Below are 18,291 nucleotides of genomic sequence, written 5' to 3'. Positions count from 1 at the left end.
CGTTTCCTGCCATTTCCAGGGGAGGGTTGGTGGTTGGTGAGTGACATCATAGGTTTGGGGGTAGGCGGGAGGAGGGGAAGGCCAATGGCACTCTCTGTGCGACTTAGCTCAGCTGGTCCCTTGTGTCAATCTGAAGACACATGTCTCCGAATTAGGTTAGTGGAGGTAGCCCAACTGAACCATAAATAAACAAATTACTTAAATGCCCTGCCTTCCTTCCCAGCACAGAATTGCTGTTTCCCATCAAAAATAAATAAAGTACAGTAACCTAACTTTCCTCTTCAGCAGTTGAACAGAGACTGACCACTTCCTACCATTTCCAGAGGCCGCATCAGAGGAGGTGTGGGGGTTGGGTGACGTCATAGGAGTGGGGAGAGGGTTGGGAGAGTTAGGTTATTGGAATTTGCCCAATTTCCCTATTTCTCGCCAAAACTTCCCGTCATTTCCAGGCAGTGGTACAAAATGGCTCTGAGCACTATGCAACTTAACTTCTGAGGTCATCAGTCGCCTAGAACTTAGAACTAATTAAACCTAACTAACCTAAGGACATCACACACATCCATGCCCGAGGCAGGATTCGAACCTGCGACCATAGCGGTCGCTCGGTTCCAGACTGTAGCGCCCAGAACCGCACGGCCACTCCGGCCGGCTTTCCAGGCAGTGGAGGCGGTGTGATGCCGTAGGAGGGGTTGGGAAAACACAGACGCCATTTTGAATAAATTGTTTGTCCTCAAACCCCCATCAGCCCGCTACTCTCCTGTACTGATGAACAGGTACCACAGAGCATTGCGGAGGGGGCTTGAAATAAATCACATGTAATCCGCAGAAGGAATCATGAATTCCAGATAGCTGTCAACAGTTAAGCTTGCGCAATTACTCTACGTAGGGAGGTAAAAAGAATGGAGTACAATGGTCTAATAGACCATAAACCATGCATTTCCGTAGTCAAAGCTAAGTGACGCTTGAGGTAGTGCAAAGAGCAATGCTACTAGATGGTGGATTACGAAACATGTAATATGGAGTGATGAATTATCCTATATCTTGTGGCAACCCAATAGAAGTATCTATGTTTAAGAAATGCCTGGAAACCTTCCCTGCCATATGTGTCAACACTCAAGTATGGAGGAGGTAGTGTTATAGTATGGAGGCACCTTCACGGTCCTTGTTAAGCTGAAGAAAAATCTAAATGTGGAAGGATATGTGGACATTTTACAGTTTTGTGTCCTGTGTACAGTAGAGATACAGTTTGGAGACGGACGATTGTTTGCATGGGCATGACAATGCACCCTGTCATAAAGCAGCATGTATGAGGCAATGTTTTGTGAACAACACCTTTCCTGAAATCGACTGGCCCACCCTGAGTCCCAACTGGAACCCAAAGGTACTCCTCCGGAATGAGTTAGAACGTCGACTTCGCTCCAGACCTCAGTGTCCGTCATCACTATCTTCTGCGGTTTCGGAATTTGAGGAATAATGGGCTACCATTCCCCTACAGCCATTCCGACAACTCGCTGAAACTGTCCCCACTAGAGCTCAAGCTGTCGTAAAAGCGAAACATGGAGACAATCAATATCAATGTCTTCAAGTAGGTGTCCGGATATTTTTGATCCGATAGTGTATATAAAACTCACTATTTGCTCTGATGCAGTATTTTATTGCATGGGAAAGCGAAAAAAAACTGTGAGTGGCAGATATTCACACTCAATGATAGATGTAAAGTTACTCTCTCTCTCTCGGTATTCTCAAGACCTAAAAATCCTAAATAACTATCCGAGACCTGCATCACAGGTAAATAATGCAACAAAGGTGCTATCTGTAGCAGGGCTATAACAGCGTCGACTTCATTGCCTGTCAAGCCTTAGCGCCTGTTGAACAGTGTGCAACGTTGGGGCGGTCACTGCTGTCCGCCATTTCCTGGTCACTTATCGCGGTTTCGTCTCCCTTTCCTGTATCTACTGAGGTGCAGGCTGAAATATGGGAAGGGTATATAGAGGCACTGTTGATGGCAGTATCATAGAAAGAGAAGAGGAAGTAGATGAGGATGAGATAGGAGACAAGATACAGCGAGAAGAATTTCACAGAGCACTGAAAGGCGCAATTAGAAACAAGGCTCCGGCAGTAGACAACATTCCCTCACAACTATTGAGACGCTTGTGAGAACCAGCCGTGACAGAATTATTCCACTTGGCGTGCAAGGTGTATGAGACGGGTGAAATCCCCTCGCTCGTAAGACGAATGTGATAATTCCAGTTCTAAGGAAGGCAGGTGCTGACAAAGTGTGAATAGCACCGAATCATCAGTTTAATACATCATGGTGCAAAATATTGAAACAAATTATTTATCGAGGTATGGAAAAACTGGTAGAAGATAATTTTGGGTTCCAGAGCAATTCAAGAACACACGAAGCAATACTGACCGTACGACTTATCTTGGAAGGTAGGTTAAAGAAAATCATACCTACGTTTACAGCATTTGTAGATTTGGTGACAGCTCTCGACAATGGTGCTTGGATGCACTCTTTGAAATTCTGAAGGAAACAGGTATAAAATGTAGGGCGTGAAAGATCGTTTATAACTTGTACAGGAATCAGACTCCAGTAATTATTAACAACCAATATAAATTCAAGCGCTAGGAAATCTTTTCTGAAGGTATTTTTCTGGAGCATGGATTGTAAGGAGTTCAGACAAGAAGAGAATAGAACTTTTGAAATGTGGGGTTACAGAAGAACGACGATAAATACCTACATTAGCTGTTACCGTAAGGTAAGTGTGTAAGCACAAGCCTTGTATTTGTTTTTCTTAAAAAGGAACAGCACAATAAATTTCCTTGAAAGTAAATGTGCGAGTATGTACGAACGTCTTTCAATAAATAATGCCCCACTTCTCAGAAAACATATTTTCTTTAAAAAAAATCAAATGCGTGTGAAATCTTATGGGACTTAACTGCTAAGGTCATCAGTCCCTAAGCTTACACACTACTTAAATTATGTACGAATGTCTTTCAATAAATAATGCCCTTCTTCTCAGAAAACATACTTTCTTAAAAAAATCAAATGTGTGTGAAATCTTATGGGACTTAACTGCAAAGGACATCAGTCCCTAAGCTTACACACTACTTAACTTAAATTATCCTAAGGACAAACACGCACACCCATGCCCGAGGGAGGACTCTAACCTCCGCCGGGAAGTATTTTATTAAGAGCTGGAATTTGGTGACAATATTAGTCAACATCTCCTTTACATTTACTATTTTCTTGCATTGTCTCCGTCAAGTTCTATGGCCTTACGTCGGTATTGTGCAAGAGCATGTTTTCTCTGTAGGTAAAAGCTCTTGTCCTCTGCTTGTAGCCATGTTTTCGTTGCATGTATTAGCTCTCGTCATCTTCAAAGTGTGATCCCAGTGTTGGCTGTGACAGATGCTGACGTCATGAATGAGACCGAGCACATCACAGTTTCTGCACTTCCTGACGCTTTAACTCTTTCTGTCCATCGTCAACAGTACTTTTTTCAACCGCATCAGTACTATATACTTTCGAGTTAACATTTATGGATGTATACCACCGTTTCTTTTTCTACAATCAAAAATTCAATTACAGCACGTTGTCGTGATGAGTGTCTTGCGTCGTCGCCATTTTGTTGGTTCACTACAGTTCTGCCATCAGCCTTACTTGTTTGAAACTTCGCACATGTGCAGAATAAACATTTTTGTAGCATAAGAAAGACCTGCTACGTCTTGTCTATTGTCCGGTAGCTGTAAGTACATGGCTGACGTATCACTGTTATTTTAGATGTTCATACAATGTGGGCTTTCACGACAGGTACCGACTTCACTTAAAAACGTCCGGGTATAAAAATTTCCCTTACCATTTTAAACTCCAAATACAGACCGAGCAAGGTGGCGCAGTGGTTAGCACACGGCATTCGCATTCAGGAGGACGACGGTTCAAATCCGCGTCCTGCCATCCTGATTTTGGTTTTCTGAGATTTCCCTAAATCTCTTCAGGCAAATGCCAGGGTAGTTCCTTTGAGAGGGCACCGCCGATTTCCCTCCCCATCCTTCTCTAATCCGATGGAACCGATGACCTCGCAGTTTGGCCCCCTCCCACAAATCAACCAACCATGAAGTTCGCATGTATAGGGAAGCTACTGAGATTTATAAACATCACAATAATTGTAACAGTAAAGAGGAAGCTGTTACATTAGATAAAATTTGGATGTCAACGTTACACCGAGTGTGTTGGCATTAAGGTCGTAGCCGACATCATAGGATGGACTGTAGTGCCCTCTACACCGCCTATATACTCAGTGATACCTCAAGTTCTGGTAGCAGTTTTATGTATCGACTAGGGCTTAACAGTCCGGAATTTTTAATTGAAAGTTTAGATGTTGTTGATGTGCCTCGGCAATGCCTGTGCAACGTGGATATCGTCGTCGTTCCGGTATACAAGACATTGAGAGCAATAGAGATTGACTTGGCTGGTCAATTCAATAAGCAGCAGCTTATGGCTGGTCCAAATGTTTTTCGTGGGCTACGAATGCAGTTCACGTGTGATGTCGAAGCTCGTTTTTGGAGGCAGTACATGGCTGACCTTGGCTGTTGTACGGGGTAACCATGCTGATTATGGAGACCTTGAGGCTTTCCCTGATGCATACATTTTGGCTTGGAAGACATGGAGTATAGCTGAGAGTACTGGTCTACTCGCAAGGGTTCCCTATGGTACTTTGGTGCCAGACAAGCAGTTTACTTTGTCCACAAGAAAAAAGAAGAAGCACAATGCAGACGAGTATCTGTTTATATGGGCCAAAGTAGGGAACAATAATTGTAAAATAAAGATTACTGGTGACTGTATGTTCTATTATAGACAATAAAAATTCCCTGTCTCCTTTCCTTATTTCTCCCATGTTTCAAACAAACAAACAAACAAACAAATCACTTATGCACTCTGGCACTAGTAGCAGCGTGACCTTGAACTGGACTTAGCCAGTCGAGGAGCCAAGCAGTGCGTGCCGAGCTGGCATTGCTAATAGTGACTTAAGGCGTTTGAGCGGAAGGTAGGGGAATTGGCGGAGCTTTTAAACTTCCCCTTCAATTATAATAAGAAGCCAGGTTTTAAATGCGAAACAGTTGCCAAACTAAACATTTCCAGTTGCTGCTAACCAGAGCATAAATTCTCGACTTTCTTCAGGTTATGTTACTCGTCAGTAGTCAGTGTTCTACTTTCATATTTCCTCCTCTACTGTAGTGAGAAGCCAGCAAAAAGCATCAACCGATATATGTACCAGGTTTTGGAACAGTCCTAACGAAGACATCTGTGAAGCGCGCCATGTTTCAGGCTACATTCTTCTTTTCCTACTCCAGTTTGGTTGTTCCGTCAAAAACAGCGTGCTCGTCTTGCAGAACAACCTCCATCTGACTCACGAAGTTTTGCATTATTTTCTTTCCGAGTGGCGACCATTAGCGCCAGAAGAGCAACAACGCAGCGTTCGTAGGGCTGGCACGTCATACTCGTTCTCTCGTATTTCCTCCAGTGGCGACGCCTGTTCGCGGCTACAAGCGTATGATAGTGAACCCTAGCAAATTGTCGACGAATGCTCGTTTGCTCGCGTTTGCTTCCATTCGCTCCGGTCTAAATGAGGCTTGACAGTCGGCGCTTACCACTCGATGGTGTCATAGTCCCTGGCGCAGCAGTGCAGCGACTTGTACTTGGTCAGGTACGCGGTGTCAACGCTGTTGAGCTCCGTGCTGATGGTTGGCGGACTGGGGCCTGGGGCGATGAGGTGCTCGCAGAAGCTGCCGAGGCGAGACGCCAGCGCCAGCGCCCCGAAGCCAAGCAGCAGCAGCAGCAGCAGCAGCGCCAGGGTGGGCTCCTTGTGCCGCATGAGAGGCCTGGCAGCTACTGGCCGAGTCGCTAAGCGCACTTCCTGCTAGCCTCCCTGCCCCGTCGCTGCCCACTGCGTAACTACCGGCTGCCGCGGCCTATGTCTCATAATCTTCAGGCAGATACGAGAGCAGTGCAACAAGCGGCGTCACTTGTCAAGTCATGAACTGGTCAACGGCTGTGTCTCTTTAAAGCGCTCGTAAACAGACAAACAGTTCGTCAAATTCCGCGTCTCTCTCAAAAAATGGTTCAAATGGCTCTGAGCACTATGGGACTTAACATCTGAGGTCATCAGTCCCCTAGAACTTAGAACCACTTAAACCTAACTAGCCTAAGGACATCACACAGATCCATGCCCGAGGCAGGATTCGAACCTGCGACCGTAGCGGTCGCTCGGTTCCAGACTGAAGCGCCTAGAACCGCACGGCCACCGCGGCCGGCGCGTCTCTCTCAAATTGCACTGAAGCGCTAAAAAAAACTGCTAAAGGCATGCGTATTGAGTCACAGGGATGTAAACAGGCAAAATACGGCGCTGCGGCCGGCAATGCCTATAAAATACAAGTGTCTGGCGCAGTTGTTAGATTGGTTACTGCTGCTACAATGGCAGGTTATCAAGATTTAAGTGAGTTTAACCGGCCGGCTACTGTGGCCGAGCGGCTCTAGGCGCTTCAGTCTGGAACCGCGCTGCTGCTACGGTCGCAGGTTCGAATTCTGCCTCGGGCATGGTTGTGCGTCATGTTCTTAGTTTAGTTAGGTTTAAGTGGTTCTAGGGACTGATGACCTCAGATGTTATGTTCCATAGTCCTTAGAGCCATTTGAACCATTTTTTAGTTTGAACGTGGTGTAACAGCCGGCGCACGAGCGATGGGACACAGCATCTCCGAGGTAGCGACGAAGTGGAGATTTTCCCGTACAACCATTTCAGGACTGTACCGTGAATATCAGGAATCCGATAAAACATCAAATCTCCGACATCGCTGCGGCTGGAAAAAGATCCTGCAAGAAAGGGACCAACGACAATTGAAGATAAACGTTCAACGCGACAGAAGTCCAACCCTTCTGCAAATTGCTGCAGATTTGAATGCGGGCCATCAACAAGGGTCAGCGTGCAAACCATTCAGCGAGACATCATCGATATGGGCTTTCAGAGCTGAGGGCCCACTCTTGTACCCTTGATGACTGCACGACACAAAGCTTTACGTCTCGCCTGGGCCCGTCAACACCGACATTGGACCGTTGATGAATGGAAACAAGTTGTTTGGTCGGACGAGTCTCGTTTCAAATTGTTTCGAGCGGATGGACATGTGCGGGAATACGGACAACCTCATGAATCCATGGACCCTGCATCAGCAGGGGATTGTTCAAGCTTGTGGAGGCTCTGCAATGGTGTGGGGCGTGTGCAATTAGAGTGATATGGGATCCCTGATGCATCTAGATACTACTCTGACAGGTAACACATACGTAAGCATGATTTCTGATCAATTGCATCCATTAATGTCCTCTGGGAAATTCCAGCAAGACAATTCCCAAACGCCCAGAATTGTTACGGCTCCAGGAACACTCTTCTGAGTTCAAACACTTCCGCTGCCCACCAAACATCCGAGACATGAACATTATTGAGTATATCTGAGATGCCTTGCAACGTGCTTTTCAGAAGAGATCTCCATCCCCTCGAACTCTTAGGGATTTAGGACAGATTCATGGCGTTGATTCCCTCCAGCACTACTTTAGACATTATTCGAGCCCATGCCAAGTCGTGTTGCGGCACTCTTGCGTGCTCGCAGGGGCCCTGCACGATATTAGGCAGGTGTACCACTTTCTTTGGCTCTTCGGTGTATTTGGCAATGTGCTGCTTTGTTTGACCCGTTTGTCAAATTAAATACTGTGTTGACGTGTTTGAGAAAATTTTGATTTTTTGCTGATTTGATAAACGTATCTGAAAATTTATGCTTGCGTTTGTCAAACAAAGGTTTCTTTTTACTTGGCGTCTAGAATGGAAATGAAAAATGAGAATCTGTTAGACGACGATCCGTTTGACTATGGGAAAGGTAAAGGCACCAGAGAGGCAGTTCTGACGTTGCGCTTTGAAACAAAAGCAAGACTGAAGAAAAGGCAAGACTTGGCCATAGCATTTGTCGATCTAGAACAACCTTTCGACAACGTAAAATGGTGTATGGTGTTTTAAATACTAAGGAAAATTGAAGCTATAAGGAAAGACGCGTATTATACAATATGTATAAAAACCAAGAGGGAACAATAAGACTGGAAGACCAAGGACGATATGCTCGGATTAAAAATGGTGTAAGACGGGGATGCAGTCTTTCCCCTCTACTGCTCGATGTACACATCGAAGAAGCACTAACGAAAGTAAAATAAAGGTTCAAGAGTGGGATTAAAATTCAGGGTGAAAGGATATCACTGATAAGATTTGACGATGACACTGCTATCCTCAGCGAAAATAAAGAACATTAGGATCTGTTGAACGGAATGAACAGTCCAATGAGTACAAAATATGGACTGACAGTAAATCTGAAAAACACAAAAGAAATGGGAAGTAGCAGAAATGAGAATCGAGACAAACTTAACTTCAAAATTGGTAATCATGAACAAGACGAAGTTAAGGAATTCTCCTACTTTGGAGGCAAAATTATCCACGACGGACGAAGCAAAGAGGACATAAGAAGCAGGCTAATACAAAAAAAGAGGGGCATTCCTGGTCAAAAGAAGTCTACTTGTATCAAACATAGGCCTTAATTTGAGGAAGAAATTCCTGAGAATATACGTTTGGAGCACAGCACTGTATGGCAGTGAATCATGAATAGTGGTAAAATCGGAACACAAGAGAATTGAAGTGGTTCAGATGTGGTGCTACAGAAGAATGTTGAAAATTAGTTGGACTGATAAGGTAAAGAATGACGCGGTTCCCTGTAGAATCGGCGAAGAAAGGAACGTGTAAAGAATACCAACAAGGAAAAGGCACAAGATGATAAGGCATGTCTTAAGACATGTACTAGAGTGAGCTCTAAAGAGTAATATCTGTATGGATAGACAGAGATTGGAGTCTATCGAATAAATAATTGAGAACGTAGGGTACAAGTGCTAGTCTGAGATGAAGAGGTTACCGCAAGAGAGGAATTCGTCGCGAGTTGCGCCGAACTAATCAGAAGACCGATGACCCCCCCCCCCCTAAAAAACAATTGCATCAAATTTATTATGTTAATATAGAATTCTCGATACATCTCTCTCTTAATTATACAGGATGTTTCACAATGTTCTGACGAATTCAAATTTGAATAATACACATACCATTCGCGAAACAAAGTAGAACATTTTACAGAAGGTACAACATTTATTAGAGTTTACTTATGAAATACGCATCCGACAAATGACGACCATTCGCTGGTACACAAAGCTCGAGGCGTTTCGCCCATTTTTCGAACATATCTTTCCTAACTTCTGGAGGAATTCTGGAAATTTCATTGCGAATTCGATCTTTTAACTGTTCCAAGCTTCTCGGCCGGTATGAGTAGACTCTCGCCTACAAATAACCCCATAGGTGAGAGCCTGGCGAAATTAAACCAGGCGGGCGATGCGGCCATTCGACATTATGCAGTTATGCAGTTACCAAACGCTTCACGGAGGACTTGCAGGGTCTTGTTGGATGTGCGGCATGTCGCGCCGTCTTGTTGGAACCAAGTTCTCGTAACGAATGACGAGGGCTTGCCTGTAAACTGCTACGCACACGTTCCATGTTCTTGGAAGTTTGGAAATTTTTCCGAGGGCCGGTTGACCTTCGTTTCGATGCACTGGCAGCTGTACGTATAATTCGTACCCAGTTCAATATTATTCCACGAGCAGGAATTGGATATGGCGGCTGAATCTTTAAACGCTTACGGAAGGCACGTTGCAGGCGCACGACAGATTCGCAGTATTGAAAATAGTACGCCACCACGAACGCAACATGTTGCTTCGACCAGTACGACATGATTGCTGACCGGTATATGGATTGAAACTTGACACTCGACATTACTAATAGACAGCACCATTTTCACTGTATCTTGTTTTTAGCGTGCGTTATTCAAATTCGAAATCATCTACACATTGCGAAACACCCTGTATACTATCAGTACAAGTAATATAAACATATAAACTTCTTTATTCTTGTGCTGATGGTGTTAACGTTGACCAACATTTTCCACTGGAATAAGTTTTATAAGGTCAAATACTGAGATTAACTAACTTATCGGCCAAGAGATTAACGCTGGGCGCCGGCCGGGGTGGCCGAGTGGTGCTAGGCGCTACAGTCTGGAGCCGCGCGACTGCTACGGTCGCAGGTTCGAATTCAGCCTCGAGCATGGCTGTGTATGATGTCCTTAGGTTAGTTAGGTTTAAGTAGTTCTAAGTTCTAGGGGACTGATGACCTCAGAAGTTAAGTCCCATAGTGCTCAAAGCCATTTGAGCCATTTTAGCCATTAACGCTGGGCACAAAACCAATTACAAAATAGCTAAATGACTGCAGCCGTTACTTCCTTCGTTAGTAGTCCCTGGACTATACATGTGGAGTCAATCAAGCATTGCGGCTGTTATGTTCAAAATGTTCAAATGTGTGTGAAATCTTAAGGGAATTAACTGCTAAGGTCATCAGTCCCTAAGCTTACACTCTACTTAACCTAAATTATCCTAAGAACAATCACACACACCCATGCCCGAGGGAGGACTCGAACCTCCGCCGGGACCAGCCGTACAGTCCGTGACTATAGCGCCTGAGACCGCTCGCTAATCCCGCGCGGCGCGGCTGTTATCCGCCGGTGTCTTCACATCTTAGGTCCATCTTGTGAAAGTATCTCACAATGTGGGCACAGATGTTTGGCTGTTGGGATAGGTTCGTGAGGCTTGTGTGTAGGGGAATTCCCAGTTTGACGATTGCCTTAAAAAGATTGCCCTGTGCTACTTCTGAGGGCGTGATCTTTACACTATGGGGGGGTTAAAACTTACATAGATATGCTGGATAACACCCGTTTCCATTTGGTATTCTTATGATTGACGTGCTGTATCGTAGTGAAACTTTAAATTTTGAATACCACGTACTTTTGGGAATGCACTGTTGAACCCGTGCGAAGTTAAGTGCTTTCGTTAGCCGAAAGTTTACCCAGAATCGGTACCAAACATCAAATGCTCGTTTGGTTACAGGGGTAACGAAGTCTGAATGAGGTACAAGTGCAAAGAAAGGAACTCCATCCTTGATGCAACTCTTTACTAATTGGTCAATTATTATTTTGTTGTCTCTGATGCCAGAATGCCTGCTGACCGAGAGAAGTTGAACGCTTTTGTTTTGCTTGACATACTAGTGGATAAGTTCCTGTACACTGAGGAGGTAATAACTCGTTTTTAAATTCCAGCACTGACGTTCTAGTTTTCCAAGGGTGCACCGTGAATCTGTTATTATCAGAATGTTATTGGTATTATGTAGTGCATATCTGAGTGCCTCTCTTATTGCTAGAATCTAAGCCTAAAGATGCTCGTTCCACGGCTCAGCAGGAAAAAAATTGGGACTCTGTAGAAAAACGGCAGAAAAATCGGACCGTTTGGCAATAACAGAAAAAAACGAGGCCAGGGCGTGATGTCATTGATTCAAGAAATGCGAGATATCCGGCGCTCTTATTCACTTACGCCCCGTTTGATAAGACTACTTACTTGGGTTGGCAGATGGCACTCCAGATTTTCTGGTGGCTAACAAGGGAACCACGCCTACTCGTCATCACCGATTTCGTCCAAATTTGTGATGTCTGTAGGACTTGGCCAGAAATGAAAGCGAAAGAAGCGGGAGCCCCATGTGGCAAAGCATTTAGAAAACAATATTTTTGGCGCGAGTCGAGAGAGTGATGAGCCGTTTACGTTGGCGCAGTTGCCAGACAGCGGTTGACGTAGCGGAAAAACTACGTTCTGAACAATAATCGCAGGGTCGTGGGTTCGATTCCCTCCATTGGGGGTCCTTTTATTTCCAGTTTTTGTGTTACTTACGCTGAAAATAAACCAAAATCATGATAATTATATTTATTAATTAATATTAATATTAACAAATATTTTCATAAAACGCTTGCAGAGGAAGACAGAGGAAAATTCAATAATGAAAAATCCAGGATGGAATGTAACAATACAGGGTGTACATAAAGTCCGGAAACATTTTCAATTATTTACTGCACGAGAACCAAACATTCTACAGATATCATACATTTGTCTTTTTGATGAGAAATCCTGACAGTTTTTTTTCATGTGTACCGCCAAAGCGTAGTTTGGTAATTTGCCGATAGTCAGCGCTAGTCGCTAACACGGCGAGTTCAGGTGTGGACCGAGCTTTGCCCGCCGAAGTGGCCGTGCGGTTAAAGGCGCTGCAGTCTGGAACCGCAAGACCACTACGGTCGCAGGTTCGAATCCTGCCTCGGGCATGGATGTTTGTGGTGCCCATAGGTTAGTTAGGTTTAACTAGTTCTAAGTTCTAGGGGACTAATGACCTCAGCAGTTGAGTCCCATAGTGCTCAGAACCATTTGAACAATTTGAGCGAGCTTTCTGTGTGTTGGAGTTCGACAAAAACAAGCGTGCTACTGCTGTTCAACGGATGTTTAGAACCAAGTACAGTAAGAAGCCACCTACAAAGAAGGCCATTTATCAGTGGAACAACAAATTCATTACGACGGGTTGCTTGTGACCGGCAAAGAGAAGCGGCCGTCCCAGTGTAAGTGAAGTGAATCAATCTGCTTACGGCTGCGGTGGGGCGAGGACGTCCGCTGCGCCCCGCCGTGCGCGACCGTGAGCGCTTGCTTGTGTTTACCTTCTCGCGGCGCGAGTTGTATTTGTTCCAAGTTCAGTGCGACTATGGAACACACATGGCGCCACGATACGATCAAAATTACTTTCCAACCAGATCACGCGCGTCCTCGAGCCTATGAAATAGAACAGTTCATACGCGACGATCTACGTTTTTAGATCCGGCGACTGTGGTCGGAATACATTTTTCTATAACGGCGAGCGTGGTTTATGTAAAAATGACCAGTGCAGAGGTCTGCGCGACAGTGGTGCCTAAATACGCGAACTCACTCAGATTCAAACATTCTGACGGGCATATTGGTGCAGTGACGGTGTATCATGCAGGCATGGGCCTAAGGACTGTAAGGGTTTTTGAGCTCCCCTTCGAGGTCCCAGAGGAAGTTCTCAGGGATGCCTTCCGACCATATGGTAATGTCATCAGCCACGTTGCAGAAAAGTGGCAAACTTTTTCGACGTATAAGGTCTACAATGGTTGCGCCAAATTAAATTTGAGCTCAAGAAACATGCGCCGTCCTATTTGAACTTCAGTGGCTGTCGTGCAATCATAATGTACAACGGTCAACTGCGTACCTGTTCCGGATGTGGGCAGGAAGGCCATGTTCGATCGATATGCTTACAACGTAGAATTACCCAGACACCAGTGGGAGACTACGTTTCTCCGACAGGGACGACAATCCTGCCTCTCACGTACGCTGAGACGACGATGTGCACCAGAGATGAGGACGAAATGGGCGATCGGGCACATCCATCGACGTAAGAAGGATCAAGGGAGGAAGAGGAAGGACCCCCGATGCCAACCCACATGTCGCCCCCTCCACAGCAAGAACAGCAGCAACAGTCCCACGGAACCCAGACGCAACATAACATTCAGGACGAGATGGACGTGGACGCGAACATTGTCCCGACCGCGGCTTTCCTAGCGGAAGGTGATACGATGCTGGATTGCCTCCCACATACGGATGTCCACGTTCGGAAGCAACGTTCGATTCGACGACGCAAGTGACGTCGGCGGACCTCTTCTGACGATTGCGTCCCACACACGGCCGGTCAAGAAGGTGACATCTCATCAGACGGCATGGATGCTGCGCCTGCTGAGGATCTAAGTGGTGTAGGTGGTTCACTTGTACATATTACGAGTGCCCAGTTACTTCTTGCACCACAGATGCAGCAGGTCGAGTCGATGGATGGCGCTCCGTCAACCTCTACCAAAGACGACGTATGTGAGAGAGATTTAGGTGCCGATCAGCTACACAGCATCTTGTTGCACCCACTGTGGTCGGACGATGTTGAGGAACTTCCTGGAGAGGGCACGGGTGGCAGGGAGGGGGTGACATTGGGGATGCCACTCCTAGCGTGAAAGACTCATATTTGTAACGGGTTCGGTGGGTCTGGCATCTCTTGCGGTTATCTTCGATTGCCATGGCGTCTACCCTAGGTGAAGAGGCTAGGCAGCACACCTTTCGCCTTGCCACAATCGATATCAACGCGATAAGGGCACCACACAAACTGATAATGCTACAACACATGCTCGATGCGGCGGACATCGACGTGGCCCTCTTACAGGAAGTATGTGTCACTAGTTTCCCTAACTTCTACGGATATACCGCCCACATCTCCCACGCCTCTTCTACCGATTGTGGTGTGGCTCCCCTGCTACGAGAAGGCTTGACGGCTATGGACGTACTGTACTTACGCTGTCTGTCAACGGTGTACGACTCATCAATGTACATGCCCCTTCAGGATCAGGGAGACGGAGAGATCAGGCCCGCTTTTTTTCGGAAGATATTATGCGTCTAGTTGTGGGCCGCGTAGACGATATGGTGATCACAGGAGATTTTAACTGTACATTATCTCCGTCTGATCAGCAGCCACATCATGTCCCTTGTGCGGAATTGGAAATGCTAGTGCGTGACCTCCACCTGCTGGACACGTGGCGCCGCATCCACGGCCCAGCTGCTGGTTACACCCATTATACAAGTCATTCGTACAGTCGGTTAGATAGGATTTATGTCACAAGCACCCTTTCGATGACGACGAGAGGAGCAGAGCTCTGGCCCACTGCATTCACCGACCAGACAGCCTATATTTGCACAATTGCCCTCCAACGTGCACATGTGTGGCGCAGTAGGCCCCCCTGGAAACTGAACGTCGCCCATCTGGACGAACCGGCATGTAAAGGTGCTATCCAAGAGTCGTGGAACGCGTCCTTACAGCGTCGTGGTCGTTACCAATCGACCCTCAGTTGGTGGATTGAATGTGCAAAGCCTGCTCTTAGGCGCACCTTCATGGCTTACGGCCAGGAAGCGGCAGCATGGAGGAGGAGCACAGAAAACTTTTATTACTGCGTCCTACGGGAATGTCTTGCTATGGAGCCCTCACCTGACAGGCAGATCGTGGTCAATCGCGCGAAAGCACAGCTCGTCTCCTTAGCATGCCATCATTTACAGGGCGCTGTTATACGGTCGCGTGCTCCAGACATGATAAAATCAGAAAGGCCATCTATGCACCACGTGGTTCTAGAGCACAGGAGGCGCCGTAGGGCACTGGTAACCGACATGATAACGGATGACGGTCGACACATGGTAGAACAAACAGATATAGCAGAAGCCTTCTATGGGCATTTGGGACACTATTGCACGTCCTGTCCAGCGATCAGACGTCCTTGGGGGGACCCAGCAACATCAGAACTGCGTTATGTCACAGAGATCTCATCTCCCTTGCACGGGTGAGACGTTTGCCGGCAGCCCTGGTGTCTATCGACTTAAGGCAGGCTTTTGACCCTGTGGGCCACACTGTCCTCACGGCCGTTCTACGGCGCATGGAATACCCTGACTCTTTTATCACAGTGTTGACACGCCATCTGCATGGTGCTACTTCTCGAGTTCTTGTTAATGGAAGATTGACGGCACCAATGCCGATCCGCCGATCAGTACGACAGGGATATCCAATATCAACATTGTTATTTGCATTAGCCTTAGAACCTTTGTTGTGTGGTCTCCGAGACAGGCCCACTGGGATACAGTTCGGTGGCTCCCTCTATCGCTGCACCGCATATGCGGATGATCTGATGATGGTCATACGTAGAGCTGACGATATGGCGGCGGCTTTGGACTGGATTGCAACCTACGGTACAGCTTCTGGTAGCCAAATCAACGTTGACAAGTCCGTCGCCTTGCGCATCGGGATTGGGCTACCGCAAGAACACATTGCCCCCTTACGCTTCAGTGATACTGTCCGCTGCTTGGGCTTAGATTTCATGAACAACATGCGACGCGCGACGACGCTCAATTATCGACGCCTTCTTAACCAAATTCAGGCTGGAATTGCAAATCAACGCTTGCGATCCCTCAACATCGTTCAGCGGGCGTATTATGCCAATGTATACCTTGCGTCCCGCATACCGCATGTCGCCCAAACGCTACCCATTCCGAACCCCTTGGCGCGTAGCATTATGGCAGTGCTGGGATACTTCGTCACTGCTGGTATGTTACTGAAGATCAGATACGTATCTCTTACCCTCCCCAAGGAAAACGGTGGCCTCGGCCTAGTTAACGTCCATGATAGGGGCCATTGCCCTCTATGTTAGCTCACATTTATGTCTGCTGCGCCGTTGTCCTACAAGCCTCATGAGTTTGCTTCTGACGGCGCTACGACCTGCTTCACTAAGAGCGCCGGTGCCACTACAAGACATTCCAGCGCCTCTCTTTTATATAGGACGTTTCTATTTAGAACAAAGTTATTCCAGTGTAGCGCTCACGACACCACGAATGGCCACAACTCGACGCCTATATCACGACATGCTAGAACGCCACCCCCTAAATGTGGTCGAACTAAAATATCCTGATGTATGGTGGCGCGTGGTGTAGAAGACTGTACACGATGCCATGCTTGATTCTGATGTTATTTCCCAATGGTACGTAGTCGTTAATGGGAAGCTGGTGACACAAGAACGACTCTACAATATCCACATGGCAGAATCTCCGAATTGTGTGAGTTGTAATACTTTAGATTCTGACGAGCACCGCCTCAGCTGTGGAGAGGCGGAACCGGTTTGGCACCTAGTGCGGCAGATATTGGCTTATCTCTTGCGAGTTAGGCCGGAGCATATATCTGCACGCACGTTATTGTTTCCGGATCAGACCTTTTACCCCAAGACTCGGACCAACTCCGTCACTTGGATACGTGGACATGCGGTCCATTACCTCCATCGCGACAGACACAAGAATTTACTTGGCTCTATTTCCACGAAAGACATCATGCTATTTCCGTGCATACCAGATATCGACAATGGTTCGCAAACTACCTATGGAGTGCCTTTCACAGCCCGCCGTGTAGCTGGAATGTTCCAGGCAGTGGTAGGTGAGGTCAGAAAGAACTGCAAACGATCATATATTGAACTATCTTTATCAGTGGGTGCAGTCCCTGGGAAGCCTAACTACGAAGTGGTAGCTTTATTTTCATGTTATTTATGTTTACCATCTTCAATGGTGTCTTCATTCAGTTTTAGTTTTCCAGGCTTGATTAACTATGACTGTTCGCACATTGATATCTATATAAATAAAAAAAATAAACAAAAAAAATAATAATAAACTACCTTCCCCACGCTGCTAGAAATACTCTTCCCCCCTTCCTTTCATTGTATTTTTGTGGGTTGACGCACACACGAAAAAAAAGGAAAAATAAACGGTAATCGCAGGGTCGTGGGTTCGATTCCCTCCATTGGGAGTTCTTTTATTTCCAGTTTTTGTGTTACGCTGAGAATAAACCGAAATAATGATAATTATATTTATTAATTAATATTAATATTAACAAATATTTTCATAAAACGCTTGAAGAGGAAGACAAATGAAAATTCAACAATGAAAAATCCAGGATGGAATGTAACAATACAGGGTGTACATAAAGTCCGGAAACATTTTCAATTATTTACTGCACAAGAACCAAACATTCTACAGATATCATAAATTTGTCTTTTTGAAGAGAAATCCTGAAAGTTTTTTTTCATGTGTACCGCCAAAGCGTAGTTTGGTAATTTGCCGATAGTCAGCGCTAGTCGCTAACATGGCGAGTTCAGGTGTGGAGCGAGCTTTCTGTGTGTTGGAGTCCGACAAAAACAAGTGTGCTACAGCTGTTCAACGGATGTTTAGAACCAAGTACAGCAAGAAGCCACCAACAAAGAAGGCCATTTTATCAGTGGAACAACAAATTCGCTACGACGGGTTGCTTGTGCCCGGCAAAGAGAAGCGCCCGTCCCAGTGTGAGTGAAGTGAATGTGGAGCGCGTACGAGAGACATTCATAAAGAGTCCAAAGAAATCGGTTCGTCGTGCATCCCATGAACTCGAAATGGCTCCAATGATAGTGTGGAAAGTCCTCTGACAGAAGCTGTCTATGAAACCATTCAAATTGGAGCTAGTGCAGAAGCCCAATGACGACGACAAAGACAAGCGTTTTGAGTTTTGTTCACAGTTGCAACAATTGAATGAGGATGGGGATGACATTGTTGATCGCTTAATTTTTATCAACGAAGTCACTTTTCACACTAATGGGAAAGTGAACAGGCACAATTGTCGAATTTTGGGTACAAAG

At 46.0% G+C, this 18,291-nt stretch overlaps 1 protein-coding gene across 1 annotated transcript in view; it reads right to left on the bottom strand.

Moving 5' to 3' along the window:
• The window catches only part of LOC124595077 (X-linked interleukin-1 receptor accessory protein-like 2), a 137,465-nt gene extending 131,586 nt beyond the window's left edge, over positions 1-5,879 (bottom strand). Inside the window, exon 1 of the mRNA XM_047133658.1 lies at positions 5,656-5,879. Within this exon, the coding sequence (XP_046989614.1) occupies positions 5,656-5,879 (224 nt within the window). The remainder of the gene's footprint in view (positions 1-5,655) is intronic.
• Positions 5,880-18,291: the final 12,412 nt, after the last annotated feature.

This window comes from Schistocerca americana, chromosome 2 (assembly GCF_021461395.2).
Source record: "Schistocerca americana isolate TAMUIC-IGC-003095 chromosome 2, iqSchAmer2.1, whole genome shotgun sequence".
NCBI lineage: Eukaryota > Metazoa > Arthropoda > Insecta > Orthoptera > Acrididae > Schistocerca > Schistocerca americana.
The sequence above is the reverse complement of the archived record's forward strand: the minus strand, read 5'-3'. Positions and strand labels throughout refer to the sequence as shown.